This window comes from Pundamilia nyererei, unplaced genomic scaffold (assembly GCF_000239375.1).
Source record: "Pundamilia nyererei isolate P.nyererei 1_Seehausen unplaced genomic scaffold, PunNye1.0 scaffold00048, whole genome shotgun sequence".
NCBI classification, from domain to species: Eukaryota; Metazoa; Chordata; class Actinopteri; order Cichliformes; family Cichlidae; genus Pundamilia; species Pundamilia nyererei.
This window is the reverse complement of record NW_005187449.1, coordinates 1,782,177-1,807,773: the sequence shown is the minus strand read 5'-3', so window position 1 is coordinate 1,807,773 and position 25,597 is coordinate 1,782,177. Positions and strand designations below refer to the sequence as shown.

The 25,597-nt window shown below is 45.4% G+C and overlaps 1 protein-coding gene across 7 annotated transcripts in view; it reads right to left on the bottom strand.

Annotated features, from left to right (window-relative positions):
• The window catches only part of myo6a (myosin VIa), a 148,098-nt gene that overhangs the window by 9,199 nt on the left and 113,302 nt on the right, over positions 1-25,597 (bottom strand). For 2 of the 7 annotated variants that reach the window (XM_013910759.1, XM_013910757.1), the window contains exons 28-34: positions 16,820-16,980; positions 16,617-16,655; positions 15,391-15,438; positions 13,064-13,102; positions 9,493-9,596; positions 4,668-4,799; positions 3,072-3,098 (exon numbers count right to left, since the gene is read on the bottom strand). In XM_013910759.1, the coding sequence (XP_013766213.1) occupies positions 3,072-3,098; positions 4,668-4,799; positions 9,493-9,596; positions 13,064-13,102; positions 15,391-15,438; positions 16,617-16,655; positions 16,820-16,980 (550 nt within the window). The remainder of the gene's footprint in view (positions 1-3,071; positions 3,099-4,667; positions 4,800-9,492; positions 9,597-13,063; positions 13,103-15,390; positions 15,439-16,616; positions 16,656-16,819; positions 16,981-25,597) is intronic. The other 5 variants (XM_013910758.1, XM_013910760.1, XM_013910761.1 and 2 more) reach the window with 5 other exon arrangements.

The following is a 25,597-nucleotide window of genomic DNA, read 5'->3' as shown; positions in this document are numbered from 1 at the left end:
ACCAAATCCACACTTTTAAGCTTAAATTTCAAAACTTACATTTAACTACTGATTTTATCTACTGTTGTGATTGTATCTACTGTTTTTTTAATCAATTTTAAATCATGCTTTTTATTTGTTTTTTAATGTCTCTGTAAAGCACTTTGAATCACCTTGTTGTTGAATTGTGCTATACAAATAAACTTGCCTTGCCTAAACGATGGGAATCTCAACACAGGAAGTTCAGAAAAAAAGTTAAATCTCTTTTTCCAGCGGTCATCTCCATCAGTGCACTGAGTCATCTTTGAAATGCATGTAAAGTCTGGCAGGCCTGCACACTTTTTGGATGAAACAAATCCAAAAGCTTTGTCTGCTGTTTGTGAGGACAGCAACCAGCATAAACTCAGGACGGGCTCATATCTGATTGTTGCTTTTGGCTCTCATGCTTAAATCTTACCCTGCGCTTGTCTACGATTCACATGGACTCCTGACCACGAAGCTTCTACCGAAATGCTGCTTTATATCTACAGCTGTTAATACACAGGTCAAGGCTCAGGAACAGGACTAAACACAGAATCTCAATCAGCACAACCTGGTCAAATGTTTGATCTCCTTTTCATATTTCCCATTAACCCACAGCATGTAAACATGAAGCCCCGTCTGCCGTACTCCCATTAGGTCTGAACAAAGAGCCCATTCCCTGGTCTCCATGTCTAAGTGCAGTCAGTGAGTCCTGCTGTTAGAGCTGAGGAGGAAGAGGAGGAGGGTTAGAGATCACAGCAGAGCTGGTGGAAGAGCAAAGAAATCAGCGAGACGTGAAGCAGATGCCAGATGTTTACGAAGGGGTTTGTACACTCGTGAGAAACATTTAAAAAACAATTTGCATCTTTCTAAAAAGTGGAGTGTAAAGTAATACTCTACAGAGATTGAAGAAGCTTCTCTACGTGATAAAGGACATTTAATCTGCAGAAAATCACATTTCAGAAAGAAACTCAAAAAATAAAATCTAGTTTTCGATTCATGTCAGCTCGCGTTGATATAAATTGCCTTTTTGTTCCATTTCTCAAGCTGACAAATGGAAGAAAAAGGCAACGTGTTATTTTAAACCTGGTTTCAAACATCTTTAGGTCTGTTTGGTTTTGGTTTTTTGCAGCGTTTCAAAAAAAAGTGAGAAAACCATCTTCTACAAAGCAACGCTTTGTTTAGCCGTCACCTACAAACCACCTCAGAAACCAAGAAAACAAACTTCACCTCCAGGCGTCAGCAAACTTCAAAAGAAAAACGCCAAAAAAGAGGGGGAAAAAAAATCTGTTTTCTTTGTTTAGAAGAAGCAGCAGAAATGGAGGTTTATCCTTCAGAGAGGTACTTGTGCTGAACTCCCTGCTGCATTCACTCGGCCTGTTGATTACCGTTTGTCGTATTTTAGTACCCGAGGTGACTCAACGAGGGGTCGAGAGGAGGGTTCAGGCTTCAAGGCTGACGAACGCACAGGATAGCACTGACAAAGGGTGGAACTGGTTTCTGTGGATGAATTGCTGCACGCTGCCGTGTACCACGTATGAATGAACAAACTGATGAGTGACCCGAGTCTCCATCTGCCTTTGGAAGTAAGGTAGCTGACGTGTTCTTCCAGATGTCTTCATTGGGAGCAGTTCTGGAACGTTACAGTGAGAATGAGTCCTCATCATCCCTGGACGACATTGTTGATCTGCCTCCATCTGGGCCCAACCCGGCTTACCCACACCAGATCCATCTCCTTCAGGACGCCATCACAGTTCCATGATGTTTTGGGCCGACGTTCGTTTGTGTTTTCCAGGTGGTGTCCAATTTATGGTGGTAGGCACACCATGCTCTGGCTATTTGTAATGTTGTAGGGATTGATGTTGTGGTTTTGTATTATAACCTCTGTCCTCAGGTTGCACTGCATTGACTTCTAGATGGGTTGGAGTCTCTGAAATGAGCCTGTAATTATCTAGTTTCATGCTGTACAGTTCTTGCTGATGAGCCATGATAAGTGACACTCTTTACTTGGTCAGTGGGCCATCGGTAACTGCGATTAGTCCATCTGTGTTGGTTCACTTTGGTTTTGGAGGAGCTGATGTTTGCTGCTGCAGATTTAACCTTTAAGGGCAAAATTCAGCCTGAAAATCCAGATACTTGTTTCAAGACTTTCCACATTTTCTCCTGCTTTATACAACATAGAGTCCAGACGTCATCAGCTTCACTTGCTAGCTTTAATATTGTTGAAGAGCTTCTTAAATGACTGAGAAAACTGTATTAAAAAACAAAACAAAACAAAAAAACCTCAGCAGGAACAAGCAATAAAACATGTTTTGGTTTCCTCTGGCTGACCTGACCTTTTCTCCAGTGTTTTTGAGTTCAAGTCTTGATGACATGATCTACCTCATCTTTAGGGACAATTTCGAATGTATACCTGTTAAAATAAACCTCTTTGGTCACTCAGAGTTCAATCTCCCTGTTGTGCCTTGCTCAGCTGAACAGGCTGTCGTGTATCTAAACTCTTCATTAAGTCTGGAGTGAGGGGAGTGAGCCATCTGCTTCACTGATGACTTCTTTTACTACGTTTCTCTTCCGATCAGCCGGCGTGGCGGCCTTTTCCTCCCGTCACAGCGCAGTAAACATGATGCTATCATCCCTCGCCAAACAGAAGCCAACTACCCTGAAAATCCAGAAAGCCTTCTGTCCTCCTCTCCCTCCCTCTCCTCTTCCTTGAGAAGTCCTTTCTGTGGGAGTATCAATAACAGCAGCCTAAAGAGCTCGCAGGAATATCCTCCACTCTTTATCAAAGCGTTATGGCTGTCAGGCAGGCGAGAGCTGGCACCAGCACGCTGCTCGTAAAGACAAAATGGTGCTTAAAAAAGAAGCCCAAATAATGTCTCAATACAGGCAGCAGTTGCTACGGAAACCCATCCACCATCTATTTCCTACTCCTACCACAGAAAAAAAGTACGTTTACTAGCGAAAGCACAAGCCTGAGGCCAGCAGCGATCCCAGGGCTGAGCGGGAGGGGAGGAAGGGGTTAGTAATGGTGGCGGGGTGTAAGTAGCATTACACACTAGAGGACCACTTACATGCTGTTTTCACAGGTGGTGCATGATCTGAAAGTAAACATGCCAGATTACACGTACACACACACAGGAAGTGATGCAACACTGACACTTTATGATAACAGTGATGAATGAGAACCTGAGAATGAAAACATGAACACTGACGGTATCAGACAGCACCGCGCTTCGACATCATGTCTCAGTCAGGTGTTAGTGAGGCGTGTTCAGCAGCGGCAACGAGAAAAAGGGCGACACGGAGGAACGGAGAGTCAGATTTTTACACGTAACTAAATATAAATATGCGACTCATCAAATCTAAAACTTTTGGGGGCTTTAAATCTGCGTCTGCATTGCATCTGCTCCGTAACCTGTTGCACATCACATCGATGCAGAGCACGAGAAGATGTACTGCCACGTTTGTCCTGCCGTTTCCTCCGGTTTTAGAATGAACCAGTACCAACATGATAGAAACCCCATCGCCTGGTGACAGGCAGCAGGCTCTTATACAGACTACATCTGAAGCTCTACGCAAGCATAAATCATCATGATGGTTCTGTCGACACTCTGGTGCAACACAGCGGTGCAGCACCACGTGTGAAAACTGACACACGTGGTGCTAATGAGTGTGGATGTTAGACAGAAAACCAGAGAGGGGGTTGCTCACGTCAAAGACCCTGGGAGTGATTTGGGGATCGGATATTATAAATGCATGTCATCACCTTCACACACGGAGCCACGGCCACCGTTAAAGCCGGATCTTCTGACGGCTGCACATGTCACATGTCCGGAGTCGAAGCAGCAGCAGGACAAAAGCTGCGACTCTCACATGAAGGATGAGGGATAAAAGAGAGTATGCGTGTGGGGGCTCGTGGACCAATCTGTAGTCTGAGCAGTGCACACAATAGACAGCTCTGAATAAGAGCTCTTTGTCGTCATGACAACTCAACGTGTGGCACAAGGAAATGAGGCGATGGCGGTGGAGAGGTGAGAGACGGAGTCCATTTGCTCGTCTTGTTGCTGACTGACAATCACGGCAAGCTGTCAGCGACCCCGACAGACCGAAGTGCTCGTCTTTATAAAGTCTGGCATTCAAATGAAGGCATTGTTTGGTCAGAGTCCAGCACGGTGAATCAGTTTCAGATTTTGGAGACTTCAGAGGTTTAAAATTGCTCAGAGGAATCTTTAAGGTCAGAAGATCTCATTTATAAATCTGTACAAACCAAATCCGTCTCACCGTTCTGCACAAATCTGAGACTCCTTCACATCCAAACAAAAGTCGACCTCTGTGACCTCTGACCTGCAGGCTGTTCAAGGCTCAGTGTGTTTCTCTCTTCCCGTAAAGCTTCGGGTTGTTTCCTTCTTTCAAGTGTAAGTTTAAACATAAGAGAGAAAGATTAAATGGATGAGAGACCTTTGTGGCCACAAGGTTATACAAAAGGAGTTAGAAGTGTTCGAAAAATGTTTTTGAGGTACTTTGAGGTACATTCAACGTCAATCTGCAAACGAGAGAGCTGTTTTTGTACCGAGTGCATGAAAAATGCAGAAAGCGTTTCACTCGCTGTGGGAAAAACACAAAGAGAGACAGCTCCAGAGGAATAAACGCTGCGGCGCCCGTCATACCGTAGTCGGTGACAGATTTCGGTGCTCGCTGCTCTGTATCGGTGTTCCTCTTCTTGTTCTTTGACTTCCAGGCGTGGTAAACTTTAAGCCGGCGGTGGAACTCCTCTCTGCAGGCGGCCAGCAGCTCGATGTCTGGAGGAGACAGGATCAGAAAATCAGGCAGAAGAAATACTGACAGCTTCTGCAAATACATTTCAGAGATGTACATCGATTTGAAAACTGGAGAACCTGAAAGAACCGAGAACTTGGACGAATCTGTGTAAAAGTCATATTCAAACAGAGAACCATGAATCTGACAGGAGTCTGAACCCCGTCGCTCTGGAAAAAGCAGTGCTGTCCTTCCGATTTCATCAACTCCACCATTATATTTAATAATAGTTAATAACAACATGAACTGAAAGCTTTGGTGATAATTACATATTGAAAGTGGGCTGGTTCTTGTGCACCGCTACTCTGAGCACTCAAACTTTACACAGTTCGCCTCATTCACAGTTTCACACGAGCACTTTTTCGCGGCTCTTTTTATTTAGGTGCTTACTAGCTGACATTCAAACACATTCATACTCTGATGCATTGGAGACCAATTTGGGGCTGGTATCTTGTCCATGCAGACTGGAGCCGACAGGGATCGAACCAACAACCTTCTGATTAGTGCTGGCTGCACATCTTCCTCCAATCAGCCACTGAGTCATCAGGTTTGAGTTCAAGTCGGTGTTAAAATCCGAGCTCTGTTCTTACTTAAGTGGGGAAACCATTTCTTCACTGAGCTGGCTTTCACTGTTTCTGTCATGTTCAATTCAATTCAATTTTATTTATATAGCGCCAAATCACAACAAAAGTCGCCTCAAGGTTGAAACAGCAAAGAGGGTGAACACAAACTGAAGCAGCACACGGCTGACCGATTCACTGGTTCAGACCTTTTCTGTGGATGTCCGACATCCCGTCAACCGGGCTTAATTCTTACTGCATAATCACAGAGGCTGCAGTGGACCAGGTGCTGGGAATCCATATTAAACAGAAGTTACCTGACATTAAACTCCCTCATTCATGTTTTCTTGAGGCAGCTGACGGTGTTTGGCTAAAGGCTGTATCAAATAAAGGGATTATAGCCTTTTAACAGGCAGACACAAGTATAAGGACGAGTAGCAGCAACCATAAGACGTAGAAGGTCACTGAAATCCGGGCCTTGGATGGCAGACGTGACAGGCCCAGCGACAAGATCGCCCTCAGTGACTTCCCCGCTTGTTTCCTAAGCATTTAGGATGAGAAATTCTCCACAGGGTTAAAGGGCAATCAGGGCCATGGCCACTAGTCACCAGCTGTCAGAGAGCAAGCACTGAGTGAAGGTTGGTTTGCTTTATCTGTGGCTGTAGATTTAAATTCTCCAGCTGGGTTTGGGTTGCCTGATTGCTAACATTTTGGAAAAACAAATCTTCTCTGTGAATTTTTATGTACATAGATGTTATTTAAGAACTTTTTAGGGTACAATTATACAGCTCTCTATGTCCACAAACCTTTGGCCATAAAAAGTACAATTTGTTGACAAAAAAAAATCCACATTATTGAACCGTTAAAACTCACATAATTAATATTGGCAGATGGACCAACTTTTGTTGATTCCCCCACACACGGCGCTGATGTTCATCTCAACATAATCAATGTAGTGCGCGCGCCCCGAGAGAAGGCAGGCAGCAGCATTAAGCACACATTTCATCTGGACGATTCAGATAAATGACTTCAGTAATATATAAAGAAAGAAAGGAAATAAAGAAAGAAAAACACACACATTCAATTTATCATCCAGAGTGCGAAGGCTAACACCAAGCAATGAGATGCATAATGCACACTAAGTGCTTAGGTAACGCCAGACAAACAAAAAAAACATCCTCCGTTTGTTGAGGCGAGCGGAAACCTCTGCAGAATACGCTGCGTGTCAACAGGCCCTCGACGCTGGACTTTTTTATTCTGCTGCTCGTGATGATCCGTAGCTGTGGACGTGATTGCATCAGTATGCGATCCCCTCCTCTGTCTGGGGAGGTGAGCGGCCTGTTAAACGCTGACCGAGTCATTCTATGTGTTTATATGCGGCCGCCCGCAGGCGACTCTCAGCACATTCATTTCAGAGAAGCCGGCGGGCGTCGACCCTCCTTGTCCCAGTCCTCCACGCTTCCTGCTGCGTGGATAAGGACAGGTGATCTCTGAGGTTAAACTGAGAAAGAAAGAGAGGAAACAGGCGGATATTCTCCTCTTGGCTGTTTTCTTTAAGTTTCACTTTCTTTTATAAGTGAATCAAAATCAAACCAAGGATGGAAGTTTGTTCGTCCACTATCAGAGTCCCCTGATTGGATGTTCCACCTCCTGTACATTGAGATAACGGCTTCAGGGATGGAAGACATGTTTAGATCTTAGATAAAGCAGGAACTGCTTTGTGTATTGATGACAAAAGCTACAATTTTACAGCCGTCCAACTCAGCAGTAACACCTCAAACAGGGTTCTGAGGCTTATTAGACCACTTTCTTCCTATTGTCCAGCTTCTGGTAGCCTGCTGAGGGGCAAAGCCAGCACCTATGGCCTCTTTATCCACCAGTTGGTATGGAAGCTGAAGAAAAACTGGAAGCCTATTAAGTCAAATAATTTCTGAATGGAAATGCCCAAACACCTGAGACAAGCTTTCAGCACCGTGGTGGAGGGATGATGGTTTGGGCACCTTCCAGTCACTGAGTGGACCATGAACTGTATATCAAAGTACTCTATAGACACATGAGGCCATCTGTGCCACAGATAAAGCTTGGACCAAACTGGGTCACAGAGAAGAACAATGATCCCAAGCAAAGCAGCAAATCTCCAGGAGAACGGCTGAAAAAGCAAAGAATCAAGGTGCCCCAACAGTCCGAAGTCCAGACCTCAACCTGATTTAAACACTGGTGCAGGACCTTGACAGAACTGGACATAAACAAATCCCTGCAGACCTCAATGAACTGATGCAACACAACATTAAAGGGTAAAAATTTGGCCTTTTATGGTAGAAGAACATTCCTGCTCTTGTCCTTACAGCTAAACCAGCAAATCAGCCAGAGCAGCAGTTAAAACCAGCAGCCTCGCTGCTATCATTACGTAGTAACTGAACATATTCCTTAAAAAAAGACCTATATAGACATATTATATCTGTATTTGTTGCCTTTGGGTCTCTTTCCTGTCTGTGCAGGTCCAAATATGAAATCACACTTTTTTTTCCTCTAACATTTTTAAATTATATAACAACAATTCAATAACAGTCAAATTTGGCACAGGTAACACATTCTACATATTCTGGATAGGATCATCAGCCGCTTTTTAAATGTCAGTGTAAAGGTTGAGTAGGTTCGACACTCTGATATGTTACAGTGATATCACCTCGTACTGAAATTCTTCTGTTTGACAAAGCAGATGTACCTGCTACAGCTGTGGTATCATCACGATGAGTTTGGCTAAAAGAGTTGTCCTCTGTTCTGCTCGACCGGCAGTTCACTCCCACACGAGAGAAGTGGTCATAAAATGAAGCGGCGTTTACAAAAATAAAATTAAGTGGTGTGGAAAGCGAGCGGTGGCAAACAATTCTGTCAAAGCTGCCCATTTGCTGGAAACAAGAGGAGTGAACTCTTCACTCAGAACAAACAGCCTTTACGACCATTTAGCTATTCTCAGAGCGAGGGTAAAGGAAGACCATGGGGTCGATAAAAATAACAGCGGTCTGTCTTCTTAGGGAGTGTGAATACAATCAGCAATTCCCATCAGTGTGCCTGTCATTGCACCGTTAAAGATCAGATTTCTATCCAAGTGCGCTGATAATGGAAAAAAGTTTAAAAATAAAAAATCAAAGAGCTCATCCTCTGAGGAGTATGAACATTCTGAGAAAATTAGGATTTTTCAAGTCTGTCAGTCAAATTGAGCCATTTTAAATATATTTCGCCTCACAGCAGTGCTGGAGAAATGTCTACCGGATCCATTATTAATCCTCTGAGGACCAAGAACAGTGACTTTAAAAAATTTAAGGAGAGTCTGCTCAGTTTCCAGAAGAAGTCCATCACGAAAGTAGCTTTAAAGTACCAGTGAGAACAAAGGAACAGAGAACATCAAATTTAAGGGAAATGTGGACATGAAGCTCTGAGTTTAACATAAAGTTTAGGAATTTTAGAAGACAACAATGGACATTATAGGTTCATTAAAATCTAAAAGGTTCAACCTCTGGGAATGTGAATATACACAGTAAATATGTCCATTACATATTAATACTTCAAGGCAAGGTAAAAAAAAATGGTTATTTATATCATTTACAATCTTAATCTCTAATCTGACAGGCTGAAAAGTTGGAGTTGAAAATCACAGATTTCTGGTGATAAATTATTAAAGAGATCTTATTTTGAAAAGCACTTCTTAAAAGGCAAAGTCTGGACTTGATTCTCTCGACAGAGCAAAATGCACAAGGTCAATGCATGAAACTAATTCAACTTGAATGTGGCACCAGGGTGAAGCTCCCACTGTGTCCAAAATGGGAAAGATTCATCCTTTGGGAACGTTAAGGTACTCAATATGTGTACTGTCAGTTATCTGAAAAATTTCCCTGCAGCTGTCAAGCATCAACCTCTGGTAAGTGGTTCATCCTCTGAGAACGTTGACTATCCAATAAAAAAAAATTTAATGAGTGAAAATTTGTCTTTGTAACCCACAATGGCACGTAGAATGTCTAGTTTATGCTTGGGGAAGTGTGGATAGCCATTAAATAATGTCAAACAATTATCTTTATTGGAAAACTATCAGCGCAACAGTAAATAAGAAAACACTCACCACATGAGGTATTGATGGCGTCACGCAGCTCAGCATACTTCCACTTGCTCAGCTCGTACTTCTTGGTGCCCGCAGCCGCCTTGGACGCCTGGACCTGCGGACCTCTAATACAGGAAACAGAAGAAGGATGCAAGAGGTGAGCGACAAAGACCCACAGCTGAGAACTGTGGGGGACCGTCAGCAGGTGATCATTTCCACCGACACCACATCGGTGAGTTTACTGAGGGGGTCGCTGTTAGGGTCATTAAAGGACTGTGCCATGCACCCAGTTGGATTCTTCATAGGTTTTCCATCCATCCATGATATAAAAGTCACAAATTTATTAGGGAAGAAAAATTTACGAGTTGTTCTTATTGTGCGTACTAGTCAATTATTTATTTATTTATTGGCCTACATGGTTACCTGCCTCCAATCTACACTGGCCCCTTTACATTGTTTGAGTATCTGACTGGGCACCGGGTTGGTTTCTGTTACATGGCTCTTAAACTTCAATCTAGTGTTTCCCAGAAGTCTCTAAGAATTTGAAACGTGATAGCCATCTATAGATGCGAATTGTTTCAGCAACCCAGTGAAGAAATCAAATTATCAAGTCTTTGTTCAACGTACAGGATGGGATCATTTATCTCAATCTTAAAATACTGAGACAAACTTCAGTCATGTTTCAGATTTTAAAAGTCCTGAAAAGAAGCTCTTTGTGAGGAATCAGGTCCATTGAACTGAGGTTATTAGGTTTCTCTAGCTTGTGCAGATATTAGTTAAAGTGGTGGCTTCAGAGGCAAAGGATGCTGCAGACCTGCAGAACATTCATTTATAAAGACCTGCAATTCTGTAATTAATGGTTTTATTATTATCTGGAACTGATCTGCTAATGTTTCATAGTGTAATCTGTAACTAAGAATGACTTAAGTTGCCAGGTTGTAGAAAAAAACCCTCATCCAGCATTAAAGTTTGATTTCCATTTTAGCTTTTGAAAGCCTCCAACGGGCCTGTTCGACCATTAATCTTCAGTAAAGGAGCCGCAGGATATCTGGACCTAAATCCCATTTATAACTGCACACTTGATGGATTATTGCGAGGATCAGATTTTAATGATTTCTTATTAACATTTATAATTTTGGGTCCTGGAGATAAATGATCGCACAGCCCAACAGCGGCATCTCAGAAAAGAAAAATAACGCGGGGGAAGGTTTTCTACATCCAGGCAACTCAAATGTTTCCTTCTTTTTTCTGATGTGTGAAGCATAAGTGGGACGGTTATTGATCATTAATGAAGTTATGGTGTACAGAAGTTTGGTTCATATTTCAACCGTTTGCAGTGAAACATGGCTTACAGCCGCTGGAGCCCGGAGGTGGATATGTTTGCCCAAAGCATGATGACAAAAACGGCTGAATTGATGGAGATGAACGGCCTTAACTTTTGCACAGAAGTGATGACAAACCACGATTTGTTGGCCGGATGTGTTCTATAACGCCTGATTGTGACTTGAATAGTTCATTAGGGTGCATGGAAACACAGTCAGTGACGCATCCCACATAGTAAACTCCACCCAGGTGAAAGTCACCAGGTGAGACAGGAACCAGTTTTCCACGAGGAACAGAAGCAGCGCCACGTTCTTTAAACAGCTGCTGGTTCATTATGAATGTCAGGGTGAGGAGGACTGAGGGTGTCAGACAGCAGCGTTATAAAGAAGGAGAGGACCAGAAGAACAGAAGGTGTGAGTACATCATTAAAATGCATGCTGTTTCAGTCTCCAGGAAGCCACACAGCACCTCCATTGTGTCGGCGTGTGGCCGCCACAGCGTGACGGCTCGCTCTGTTAAATTATGAATGACCGTTTGACAGCAGAGAACAGCGGCTACCCTCCAGCTGCTCGCTCCTCTGCGGCGCTGCTGACAGGCCTGATTAATCCGTGACCGGGATTTGCCCTTTTTAGAACGCCGGGAAGTTGGAGGCGGGACCCCGCTGCTCCTCTAATCCTATTGGATCTCATGTTTAGCCCGAGCTGGGCCTCAGACCCGGGGTTGCTGAGCGTGTCTTCACAAGCACGTGGTGACTTTGGCGTGCTAAGTGGCCAAGCGCTGCAGTCACCTTCTGCCCCTGCTTCCTGTCGCCAATTAACCGCAGACAGGCGAACACGGGAAGCAGGGACTGGCACGGCTTCAGCTGACATCACTCATTCACAGCAGCGGGGATGCTGACAGGAACACGGGCAGAAAACAGCGTATGCTCGCAGTAATCTGACAGGACCGGCAGTTTAACCTGCTATAGGTTAAAGGTGAAAAAACTCTCTGTGGTGGAGTTTCAGGAGGAAGAATCTGAACTCTAAATCTCTGTTAAAGTCATGGCTTTACATTTTTGGGCAGTAATTCACTGGAACTCGAGTTGCTCCTTCAAAGGAGCATGTGTTTCAAAGTGTGTTTCAATTGTGTTTCATCTGCAGAGGTAATTACAGAAAAAAGCTGTTTGTGTGGCTGAAGACAAAGATCTGGAACTCTGTACTGCATGCTTTCCAGCATTAGGATCAAAAGGTGGACCACCTGAGCAGCACCTGCCGGAGCACATGCACTGTATCCTTATCTCATAGGTCCAGGTTTGACTGTGCTCTCAGCTGTTTGCTACGCATCACCCTCCTTTTAACATCCAGTCAAAGACCAAAGAGAAAAACCTTGAAGGAGATTTATTCGGCTCATTCCCAGCTCCATGTTTTTATTCCTGGACTCCAATAGAGCAGCCCTTTGGTTCATCCTCTGTTTGCAACATTTTAGCTCCTCCCACTTTGAGCCAACATTCTTCTGACTGGCTGCCCCTCGTTAGAGAGTAAGTGGGTGGGTTTTCTAACCATATTAGACATATCGCCTCTATAACATCTTGAAGAGGCAATAGAAGAAAAAAAACTGTTGGAAATAAAGCATTTGGACCCTGTTTTAAAACAGCGCTTTGAGAGAAAACAAACTTTTTATTTGCTTCCAAAAATCCAAAACATCTAAAAAGGTTTTCTTAGTAAATTTTATTTTATTTTTTAAACTAGGAAAATATTTACATTTCCAAATAAATATTATTATCATTAACATATCAGGACAGTAAAGAAATTTAGATCAAAATCATTTTGTCTTTGAAATGATGAAGTGAACATTTCAACGTTTAAAGCTGAGCTGGACTTTTAATAAGCAGCAGCATAAAATCCTCCACTAACTCTGCATTGTTCTGAAAGTTACAGCTTTTATCTGTAAAATCTTAAAAACAGGAGCAGCTGGAGCCTCTGTGGCGGCCGGGCGATGGAGGCGGGAAATAACAGCTGGGTGACATTTAACGGGCCACGGCGTCCCCGTGTACGCGGCCGACTTTCAAAATCACAAAAGAAAAATAAATCATGTTCTTTACAGTGGAGGCTAAATAGTTATTATTAACCCTGTAATCAACACTGCTCAATTTACTTTTGATCATCAACAATCAAAACATGATTCAGTTTTAGTTTTTGTTCAATTCTCATTAAAATTTTCTATTAACTTTGATCAAAGAGTGAGTTGATTGGTCATTGAGGTGTGATCCACATAGACGGTTTCTACCCACCGAGCCAGAAGTTCGGACATTTCCCTCGCCATTTCCTCCCTAAAAAGCACGATGTTAGGATAAACTGTTAGTATGCTGCCGAGACATTTACTACAAAATACTTCATCACCATCTTTTTCACTAAACAGGGACAGCAGGTAAGTGAAAGGAAAACAAAGAGAGGGTTAAAAATGAAGAAGAAGAAGAAGAAGAAGGAAAAACAGAAGTTGGTGTTCATGCACTTCGATTTTTAAACAGCTGAAACTACAACACGACAACACTTGTTCACACTTCTCGTAACTTCAGAGATGATCAGAAACGGAGGAGAAGCTCATGCTACAGTCACACTGTGGGCAGTTATCATGTGATCTCGATGCCTTTAAAGACCGGGAGCAGGTCTGCAACCACTCAACAGTCAGTCTGCTATTGGTCTGGAACTGAATGTGGTCATGTGATCAATAATAACTGGGATAAATCTGGGAATATCGCAAGTCTGTTGCTGTTTGCATACACAGAAATTCAATTCTGCTGCTTTCACACAGGAACATAAACATCCGAGTGGAGTCTTCTGTCGTTGCACACAGCAACCATCTAAAATCCTTCTTAAACTGGTCTAAGAGTGACAAACCGGTATCGGTTGGAGACATTACTGGCTACAAGCGAAAGATCCCGTGAGAAGACGGGAGGAGCATGTGATGTAAAAACTAGCAGATCGAACATGCAGAGCTACCTGCTGGGCGACGCTGCTGAATGAAGGAGCAGCTAAAGGTAGCTTTCTGTTTGGAGACAGGTCGACTCCCATTAGGCTGAGACATCAGAGACATCAGCTTCGACCAATTCTTTGTGGTATTTTCACTCTAGTGTGACGGAGACGTTACTTTTCCTGTTTGTTACAATTAAACTTTCTTTTTGTCCACGTTATAAAAAAGGTCCCTACGGTGCCGCCCACAGCTCGGCTTTCTGACTGCAGAAGCTCTGAAGCCTGCGAGCCTGCAGACCTCCACCTTCATCTGATAATTCTTCTCATTACCAACATGATAAGCCTGTGCACGGACGACCTCGTTCACTTCAGAAACATGTATTCATTATGTCGTCTCTGGTCACACGTTTAATGGTCCGAGCCTCCTCCTGCGTGCGAGCCATTAACGACGCTCCTGTGATGTTTACACGAGTCCTTATTAGGCATTAAACGGAGGAAGGTGAAATCAGGCAGGAAGCAGCTGCTGTAGTTAAAAGAAAGCAGAAAAAGGCGCAGCGGGCGTCATTATGCGGCCGCTGAGCCATTAACTAAACGCTGTCACGCTGAGTCCAGAGGTTCAACTGGCAACAAATCAGAGGCCATGACAGTGACGCCTGCACTTCCTTCCTACTCAGGTGCCCTGGAGCCATGAGAAGATGAGCTTAGCTTAGAAAATAAACGACTTAACTTCACAGTTATTGAGCATGAAACATGATGCGGACTGCCAGTACAGCTGCTCTGAATCAAAACGCACACAGCCGACGCATTTAAGAGAATTTAAACTTCCAGAAGACAAAAGGAGAGAAACAGGAAGTCAGGTGAGAGGAATGGGAGGAAGGAGGCAAGGATGCCAAAAGAAAGGAGGTGAGGGAAAGGAAAGAGTACATGTTTAAGTTCATAACTGACACTTTAATGTCTTTCATTTGGATCTATGAGCTCTGACACAGACTGATGTGTAGAAACAACCACATACAGGGCCTTTAACTCACTCGCTCTTCTCCAGACATCTCAGGCTGTAAATCAGCTGTTTTCTCACACAGTGAGGTCAGGCGTGTTTACGCACTCACGCTTTTTGTACGTTTTTGTAGGTGTTAAGTACTTAAAGAAAGACATCCTCCAAGTTTTATTCTTTTAAAGTCATATTTTTATGTCCAGATCAACCTGAGATAAAACTGATCATGGCAGCCCTGCTCAGAGGTTTCAATGTCTGCCTTTGATTCTTTTGTCTGAATGTCTGTGATGACTCTTTTCTTCAAATCTACATCTTTAACACTGATGCATGTGCAGGTTTTACTCGGTGATGCGGAGAACAGAACCCGAACAGAGAGGCCGGGTCTACGTGGCCGATCCACCCGCAGTGCAAAGCTCTGTGACGCAGCGCTCTAGGGAGGTCAAACAGTTTGATGTTGCCACTAACAAAGCCGAGTCACGGCGTGAAGCATCAATTTCAACTTTCAGAGAGACGTGTCGCTTCAGGCTAAGTGAGAAGAGTGATCGAGGCCAAGGCTACACCGAGTGCTTTATGTCTGGATTCGCCGCTGTGAGCGCACGGCGGCGTCGCACGGTGCCCTGAAGCTGTCTGAGGCGTGTGGTGTGACAGGAAACCTACATGGTCAAGCTCTTGAGCTTTGGGGAGGCAGCAGCGGCGGCGGCAGCGCTGTAAACAGAGGATTACAGGATTATAACGGAGCAGCAGAGCACAACATAACAAAGCAATCAGGGAGGCGAAGGTGATTCCTTCCCCCGAGGCTCATCAGGAAATTATTCTCCTTCCAAATTGTGATCTGAGGACAGGCCTCAGATTCATCAAACTCCTGAAAGTCACACCTGAAGGAAAACTAATCTGGACTAAAGCCTGCTTTCAGATGCATCTTGATGATCTGGAGGTGAAGTAGAGGTGGGGCTAGAGAGCAGAGATTTTTGCACATTTAAGTTTTCGTTTCTTTTTTTGTACAGAAGATTAAAATCACCTGAATTATCTCTCGATGTTTTATTTCATCTATGCTGCAATAACTAGCAGACTGACCTCAGCTGGCTGTGAAAGCCACTTCCAAATCAATTCTCCAGTTAACCTTTGACCTCTGATCCGTGTATGAAGGGTGACTTATTCCTGAAATGTTACTGCACTGAAAGTTAAAGTCTGAAATTGAACCACATGACTGCAGATCTTCAGCGATGAGCGACGTGTTTCTGTAAGAATCTTTGTGACCAACGTGGCAGCTTTTTTAAAATTATCCTTTAAACGTGTGAGTTCTTAAAATGTTATTATTTTGTGCATTAAAAAAATGAGCTGAAGCTTCTGCTTTTTTCCCTTTTGTTTGGTAATTATTAACGTTTCTTTTGATTTCTTTTATTTAAAACTGTCTAACATCAAATATAAATATCAGTATATATCAATGAAAATACACCAATATTACTTATTTATTAAAAGTAATAACACTTTTAGCTTTTCCAGGTTTATAGCTTTTGAATTATTTAATTACAGAGTATAGATCCTAGTATAGATCTAGGGGTGCATGTTTGGAGTATTTTACTTCTACTTTGTCTCTTTCTATGGCTGTAAGGTCGTAACCCTCAGAAGTCTGATAAACCTGAGCCTGGATCGAGTTTCTGGTGGGTGAGAATCAAACCTGGTGCTCATATCTGGATTTAAATGTAAGTTAATAAAAGTCACTGTGTTCAAACTGATGCATCCGTTAGCTGGAATCAGAGGGCAGAGCCGGGCTGGCAGATTGTTACAGCATGCAGAGGGTTTGTTATGGTTTGAAAGGTCAAAGGTCAGGTGTGTGGGAGTGAGGGGGTTAAATTAAAGGGTTAAGAATCGACGGGTCTTACGCTGATCGCTCTGGGGACGATGGAACTGAGGAGCCGTTACTGAGAGGAAAAAACAAACAAAAAGAAAACAAAGAAGAAGAAAATGATTAAACTCAGGATCAGAGGGAAACGATGGTTTCTCCAGGACGAGTCCGAGCGGCATTCAAAGACGTCTCCGTCCCGTGAAGACGCGTCGCAGAGGGTCTCCTTAAACTCAGGCTTACCTGCGCAGGCCCGAGTCGTTGGCCACCTCCTCGGGGATGAGCTCAGCCTCGCTCTGGGCGATCCTCAGCGCCAGCTCCCTGTCCCTCCTCTCCTGCTCCAGAACAGCCTGCCGAGCGGCCTCCTCCTCACGCTCCGCCTGCAGCTGCAGCTCCATCTCCATCTGCACACACACCGAGCACACACACACGCTCTCGTTCAGTCGCATCACACCTGGCGCATCTCCGCCGCAGTTAACATATGTTCACGACTGGAAGTGCTGCTGTAGCCAGCTTTCAGTTCACTTTCTGAACGCTCCCACTTTGTCAACCATCTGCTGGTACGAACATGTCTGCCAGCTTCGTTGCGGCACGGCTGGCGTGCGATGCTGCATCAGCGCAGGAAGGTTCAGCTGCTCATGCGTGCAAACGCTTTCAGCTGCAAAACATCAGAAAAACTGCAGCAGCACACAAAACGACTAATTGCTACGTTCACCTGGTGAGGAGACGGGACTCTTAGAGATCAGGATAGACGCCATCTGATGTCGCAGTGTGGCGACGTCAGATGGCTTGACAGGATGGAGTAAGGCGGAGGCTCATGCAGTTACAGTGCTGAAGGTAAATATGCAGCGGTGACACAAACGCTAATAGATCTCAGCTTCAGCACTTTATTCCGCTCGTGTCAGCAAACATGCCGACTTTTCATCAGAGACTTCTCTGATGAACCAGAACCCTCTGGTTGATTTTCATGGTTTCACTGCAGCTTGGAGACTAGTTTGAGAGTGTTTGCAGACCAGGTTCATACAAACTACATATGATTCTGGCAAGTTGCTGGTTTTTGCAACTGATTTCACCGAGCAACCTCCAGCCACTTGCCACTGACAAGCAGGATGTGAATTTCAGAGTCGTGTCATTCTGATGCTGAATAATAATGAAAAAAGTAGCATTGACAAAAACCTACAGGAAACCACTTCCTGCTCACACCAACAAACATGCTAACATTTAGGCCTTCTGGCCTTCATCACAGCTCCTCTGAAGCATCTCTGACAAATCCAGTTTCAGGTCTTCTCATCCAACATTCCCATTATTCCAGAGTTTTTCTGTGCATCTCCTGGTTTTGCAGTTTCTCCCAGATATCCTCCATCTGCATGAGCCTGAAACTTGCTGGAAAACGTGCCTCAGTGAGTTTTGTCTGCACGGACACGCTGAGACGCTGCATTCATTCACCTGTGTGCTGTCAAAACACAGAACGAGGAAGACAAACACGAATCGAGCTGTGTGCCGCTCTGTGGGTGCGTCAAACATAGGTTTTCTTTTTTTTGTGTTCAGTTAATAATAAAAATAATAATCAGTTCAAGCTTCCAGAATGAATAACTCATTATCGAAAAGTTGTAAAAAACAAACAAACAAAAAACCTACAAACAACGCCTGTTTTTAATCACAGACGATTTTCATCAAACCTGTCCGAGCTCGTCCATCAGGACACTCTGAACACGTCTGCAGGGAAACAGGATTTAGACGGCACAGCGTCACCAAAATGATTTCACACGTCGCCGGCCTCCTGCAGGTTAGCACAGGATTGCAATTTTATTGAAAAACTATGGAAAAATATTTAAATCATTAAAATAATGACTGCTTTTAGTCTTTTTGCTGTAACATCAAACCAAAGCAAATTATTTTGACCTTTACAGAGTTTATTTTGATTCCTTAGTGCATGTTCATCTTTTTTAGCTCCTTTTATTTCTAATAATCAAAATAAATTTTATTTTGTCATCATTGATTCACTGAAGCCATTCTGACGTATGTGTGGGCAAACCTTCCCAATCTTCAGAAGAAAGATGATGTCATCTTCTCCTGATTGGACGATCATTATGAAGCTTTGATTAATCAGGCAGCCGTTTGTATCACTGCTCAATGCTAACACAGTCCAATAATCACCGACTGAGCTGCTCATTAAAGCAGGAACAAGGGGTGGCAAACGAGGGGCGGCGCTAAACTGGATGATTAATGCTCTGGCTTCCATTTTCCATCATGAATCAAGGGAAACGGCTCCTTGACTGGCTAAGGAAGGTCGCAGGGATCTGAAGGCCATCACTTCATTAACTGAAGTTCATCTTTCTTTAAGATGTGGACGAATTCTTTAGCCTTCACGTTTTCCATGCGGTAACTCCTCTGTGAGGCCACGTCGCAGTGCAGCAAGTTTTGTTCACATGAGACCACTCCGGGAATATTCTGAGTTTAGCAGCTGCAGATTTATCCGCAATACTCATTTTAATTTATTACACAGCTGCCTTTTGTTTATGTTCCTGCTTCATGGTGAAACATTTGAAGGTTTGGAGCCAACAGACCTCAGCTGGATTTTTAAATGCGAATTCAGTCGTCAGCTGCTTCAGGGACAAGTTGGATTTAAGAGTACTCCACATGCTGTTTTTTAAAAAAACAGTTTTAGTGTTTTTCAGTCTGTTTGTTTTGGACCGATTAAAGTGCACACCTGGAGAAAAACCTGAGGAGCTGCAGTGGAGAGGCCGATGTCTCTGTTGCTGAAAAATGAAGCCAACACTGAAACAACAAAAGGTGCAGTTTCTCTAATGTCCACTTGAGGCTCCAGCAGCGAGTCCCACGTTAGCATGTTCAGCATTACAGCAGAAATAAAAAGGTTCACAGCCTGCTGTAAAAATCAGCTTCAGCCTCTGTGGATCGTTTCCTCCTTTCTCACAAACCTCCAAGGGTTTGCTTTTTTAGAAATCACCTATTTAAACCACACACATCATCAGTGCCCGGCTCATATTGCATATAAGCAACAACAAAAACAGAAGAAAAGTCTGTGACTGAGTTTATGATGTGTGTGTATGAAAAAACACAGATTTAAGTCAACTTACTTCTGATTGGCTGCCCGTCATAAAAACAAGGTTTGAACAGCAGGTGGGTGGAGTTTCAAGGTCACAATGACACATCTGATTTGATCCACTGCATGCAAGTTTGACCAAATTCTGACCAACAGCGGAGGAGCAGCAGTGATCTCTGTGGACGGAGGACGGACGCCTCGCTGTGTCGAGCTCATCGATCCTTTGACCAGCTGAGCTAAGAACAGTGACACAATGGCTGAATGAGGAGCAGAATGTGCTGCAGTAAGACCCCTTTGATTTGACTCTGATGGGTCATGTGATCTCAGCATGTCACTTCTAAACGCTTCACATTCAGATTGACGACCCAAACTTCACAGCGTAGAGGATCCTGAGGCCCGATAAACTCGGCAGCGCGACTCGTGAAAATTCTGAGCATTGCGAACGTGCTGAGAAGCCCAACAGCTCCAAGTTGATGGAAGTGCAGTAGATTTGTGGGTAACCCAGCCCAGGGGATCTGGGCTGCCGGCCAACAGCTTTGATCTGAACAGCTGCCGAAATCTGCACTTGATCCGGGCCAGGTCGACGCCCCGGGGACCCGAAGGCACCAGCCGCCACGGCAACAGATGGGCCAAACGGAGATGTGCTAAATGATAAACATAAAACCCGCTATCACTCTCTCGCTCGCACGCACGCACGCACGCACACACACACACACACACAGCATCTGCAGAGAGCGCGAGTATCAAAGAGCAGATTTTGAAACCTGCACAGTCTGAAAACACATGACGCACATGTTTGAAGCGTCACAGCCGCCTTTAAAAGCACGTCTGACCTACCTGCAGCCTCGCTGACTCTGCCACACCAACAGTTTCGGTCACAGAGAATAAAATTTTCCTCCGCGATGTCAGCCATTGCTTTGTACATTTTAAAGCTTCAACATTAGCTTAAAGACATCAAATTCAGGGATTTCAGTTAGCTACAGCCACCTGTCAGTCAACTGACAGGTATCTGCTGGGATTAAATCAGGATTTCTCCTGCTGGTCTTCTGCAACTTCCTGTCTGCTTCACCAGAGTCTGTAACCCACTTTATTCTCATTCATATTCAAAACCAAAAGAACGACCACGAGACATCGGCTGCTTTTTCTTCTTTTAAGTTTTAGTGCTTCTTCTCTTCATCCTGTATGCTGCATGCGGGGTTTTGTAAAGCGTTGTGGGACGTGTGCGTGTTAGCGATGTTACATAAACACATTCTGGTTTCTTGCTCTGCTTCAGAACATCAAATCTTTATGATTTCAACAAAGCTACACCCTGATAAATGTTTTAATCTACAAAAGGCTATTCAGCTTGGTACAAGCGTGGCTCTTCATGCAGTATTGCCTCATTCTGCAGCTGTTTGCTCACACAGAGCGACTTCAGCTCCTCTGCTAACTCGACAAAAACCACAGCTGTTAAGTTTGTCCAATAATTAATGCTGCAGTTCATTTAGTGGCCACTCGGGGCTCCAGAAGTGACTCTGAAGCAGTTAAATGTACTTATAAACCATCCAGGAAGTCTGTGCTCGAGGATATTATCTTTTCCCAATCAGCAGATATCTCTGCGACGCAGTGTATCCACCAAGTTAACCAGCCTTAGCTGATAACTTGATAACTTCACCCTCTCACTCAAACATAGTCATTAATGGTTTCATATGTCAACGGCCATTCAGAGTGTGTGCTTTTGTGACAGAGAGTGGTGGTGACAAGGAGGCAAAGATAAAAATCCGCTATTTGCAGACAACCCGGTTCATCACTTGCTTTTTTAATGCTTTAATAATTAACACGTCAGCCTCAATTGCACCTAAAGTGGGACTAAACTAGCTCGAAACCCCTAAAACTCCTAAACCGCGCTGAGCTGATCTTAGTGAACATCCTCTCTGTGACACAGAAAGACAGAGAGGACCATTAGAGAGTGTGATGGAGAGAGATGAAGAGCAGCCGGGTTCCTGCCAGAACAGCCAGAAATGGATTAGAGCAAAAACAGAGCTCCACAGGAGGGATTTCAGGGCTGTAACTCAGCCGTCCTGCAAAGACAAATCTGTGAGGATGGAGACACAAAAGCTCCGAGCGCACAAAACTGCTTCACATCAAGCCCGACTGCTGGCCTTAATTTAAACCGGAGGAACATTATCTGCAGACATTTGGTGAGTACACCTGAAACATAACCTTGTTTCTCTCTCACAGAGAGTAACTTAAGGTTATGTATATAACCCCGGTTCTCTGAGTAGCATGAGTGAGTGTCTCACTATGGGAACGCCTCCTGCGTGACCTCATCAGAAGCTCAAATACCATTACGGTATTTGAGTGACGCCCATGTCAGGAGGGGCCAGTGCCTCCCTATATAATAGGCTGACATAGCGTCAGATGTCATTCTAAACAAGCCCACCTCTTCCTCGCTTCCATAGCAAGGAGGGCGGTCTGGTGAGACACTCACTCATGCTACTCAGAGAACCGGGGTTATATACATAACCTTAAGTTCTCTTTCATAGCATTCGTTTCGTGTCTCACTATGGGAGAAATACTGACTCCCGGATTGCCAGACATGCCTGTTAAGAAGACAACTGTCCCCAACAGCACTTCACAGGGGAGAGGCCCCCACCCGGGAAGAACCTGCACTGAGGACTGAATGTGCTAGGTTAGGTGCTGTCACATCTAACCTGTAAAACCTAGCAAATGTATGAGGTGAGGTCCAGCATGCAGCTGCACACACCTCCTGAATAGAAACTCCCTAAAGAGAGCCCATGAGGTTGCCAGACCTCTAGTGGAATGCGCACGTAAGCCAGCAGGGGGCTGAAGGCCTAGTATAGGCCAGGGCAATTGCTCCTACTATCCAATGGGAGAGGCACTGTTTAGACACAGGCTTTCCCATATGTGGGAACAGCTGGTCACTTCGTCTGACACTCTGGGTTCGGTCCATGTAAATGCGCAGAGCACGGACTGGACACAAGGTATGCAGCCGCTGTTGCTCCTCTGAGGAGAAAAGTGGTGGGCAAAAGGCCGGCAGTTCCATATGGGAACATGTGCCGACAACCTTCGGGACAAAGGCAGGGTTGAGCCGCATACTGACCCTCGTATTATCCGAGGAGAACTGAATGCATGACTGATGCACTGAGAGAGCGTGGATCTCTCCCACACGTTTAGCAGAAGCTAAAGCAATTAATAGAGCCGTCTTCAAGGACAGAAATTTTAACCCAACCTGTTCCAGGGGTTCAAATTGGCAACAGGAGAGCGCAGCCAATGCTGTGGGAAGGTCCCACGATGGAGCCAACGGCCATGACGTAGGCAATTTACGCCGTGCACCCTTCATGAAACGGCATATTAAGGGATGCTGGCCAACAGTCTTCCCCTCAAAACCAATATGGCAGGCCGAAATTGCTGCCAAATACACCTTGATGGTGGAGAAGGCTTTACCCTTATCAATCAGGTCCTGAAGAAATGACAGAATCACAGCCACAGAGCACTGAAAAGGGATGGCCTGTGATTCTAAGCACCAGCTCACGGGCACTCACGGGCCAAGCCCATAGAGCTAGCCTCTCTGGGTGGGGGTGGAATATTTCCCCCTGTGCCTGAGACAGGAGGTCTCTGCGTAGGGAAGCACTGGCTGGCGGAGATTTTTCAGGATCATATAGTGACTTCTCTCCCTCACTCTGGCCAGAGTTGGAGAAATGAGGGCCACTGGGGGAAAAACATAGAGGAGGGTTCTCGGCCACTCATGAGCTAGAGCATCCACCCCGAGTGGAGCTCTCTGATCGTGCAGCGAGTAAAACAGGGGACACTGAGCATTCGCCCTGGATGCATAAACATCCACGGTCGCCTGACCGAATCGCAGCCAGATCTGCTTCACCACCTCTGGGTGAAGCTACCAGTCCCCATACAGCGGGTTGCCCCTGGTGAGAAGATCTGCTCCAAAGTTCAAGATCCCCGGCACGTGAGTTGCTCTCAGTGACAGCAGGTGGACACTGCTCCAGACTGTCAGTCTGTGTGCCAGTGTGTGTAACTTAGGGGACCCCAGACCCCCTGTCTGTTGATGTAGGCCACAACGGTGGAATTGTCCGACCTCACTAAAACATGATGACCTCTCAGCCAAGGGAGAAAGTGTTTTAGTGACAGGTGAACCACCAGCAGTTCCAGACAGTTTATGTGGGTGGAGCGCATGTGAGGGCCCCATTCCCCATTCACTGTTCTGCCCTCGTGGGTGGCCCCCAGCCCGAAAGAGAGGCATCTGTGGAAATCATCTTCCTGGCTGAAACTGCCCCCATGGCAACGCCCTGAGACAAGAAACCTGGCCACTTCCACTCGCGGAGAGCGAGTGAACAGTCTGCAGAGACTCTCACGCGGCGGTGGCCGTCTCGGTGAGGGTCCAGTCCCCGCGAGCCCACCCAGCGCTGAAAGCCTCTCATGTGCAGGCGTCCCAGTGTTATCGCCACTAGAGAAGAAGCCATCAGACCAAGCAGCCTCTGGCACTGTTTGAGGGTCACTGTGTTGCCTCTGCGAAACAGTGCTAGGAATGACTGTATGGCCGCTGTTCTCTCCGGCGACAGAAAAGCCCTCACCCGAAGGGAGTCTAGGCTGAGCCCTATGAAAGTAATGCATTGAGTTGGCGTCAACGTGCTCTTTTCCACGTTTACCTGGAAACCCAAACTCTCCAGATGGTGTATGAGAGCATTTGTGTGACAAGTCGCTCCCTGACAGGTTGGGGCTGCCACCAGCCAATCGTCGATGTATGTGGCCACCCGAATGCCCTTTTTCCTGAGCGGGGCCACTGCTGCCTCAGTGCATTTCACAAACACCCTTGGGCTCAGTGAGAGACCAAAAGGCAGGACTACAAACTCGTATGCTATCCCCTGGAAAGAAAATCTCAGATACTTTCGGTGTGGGGGATATATGGAGATGTGGAAATAAGCATTCCTCAGGTCGATTGATGTGAACCAGTCGCCCGCTCGTACAAACCGTAGCAGCGAGGTGTGCGTCAACATCCTGAACTTGTATGTCCTCAAATGCCGGTTCAGGGCACGGAGATCCAGAATGGCTCTCATCCCCCTCCCCCCTTTCTTTGGCACAAGGAAATACCTTGAATAAAATCCGCTGTGCATTTCCTCGGGAGGGACAACTCTTATAGCTCCTTTGTCTCTCAAGGTGGAAATTTCCTCCAGGAGAAAACTGGCAGACTCGCCCGGAGCACGAGAGTAAATGATTTCTTTGAATTGTGGTGGAGCGACACTGAATTGCAGCCTGTAGCCCTTTTTCAATGTCCTCAGCACCCATGCTGACTGAGTGCAGGTGGCCCAGCTCTTCATGTGGAGAGACAGAGCACTCACTGGCCACTCCACCGAATATAGCGTTTTGGCGCCCCCTTGTGGTCGCAGCGCGAAACATAAGCCATTTCGGTGTCCCATCACCTCTGTCACAGGCGAGCGAGGTGACGGGCTCATCTGCATCATCACAGCCGTGGAAACGCGAGTCTCCACGGGCTGCGTTATGGCAGACGGTGCTCTGTTTTTTCAGCATGTTTGATTTTTTCATGTGTTTTGCAACACTCGACGGCTAACTGCCTGGATGCACGTGTCGGGGCTTTTTTAATACAGAATGTATGAGAGAAGTGCTCGTGAAACAACACTGCGAACTTTGGCTCTCTTTCCCTCTGGCGGGTCTGGTGACAGGAACGCCGGCCCGAGTCAAGCACTCTGTGTGGAACATGTCCCGTTGAACTTGCTCTGGAACGGAGCTGGGAGGCGGGAGGGTGGCCCATGAAGGGGGGAAACTGGGTTCGCTCCCGCCTAGAGGAGAGGCTGTCAGGCCGGCCGCTTCTTCCTCCTCACGATCGCGGCAGCGGGGGGAGGAGGAGGGGCCGCTTGAGGTCTGGCCTGGGGAGACTGCTTCTGAGTCCATGGATTCTTAGGGGCCCCGGCAGCCTGGGGGGC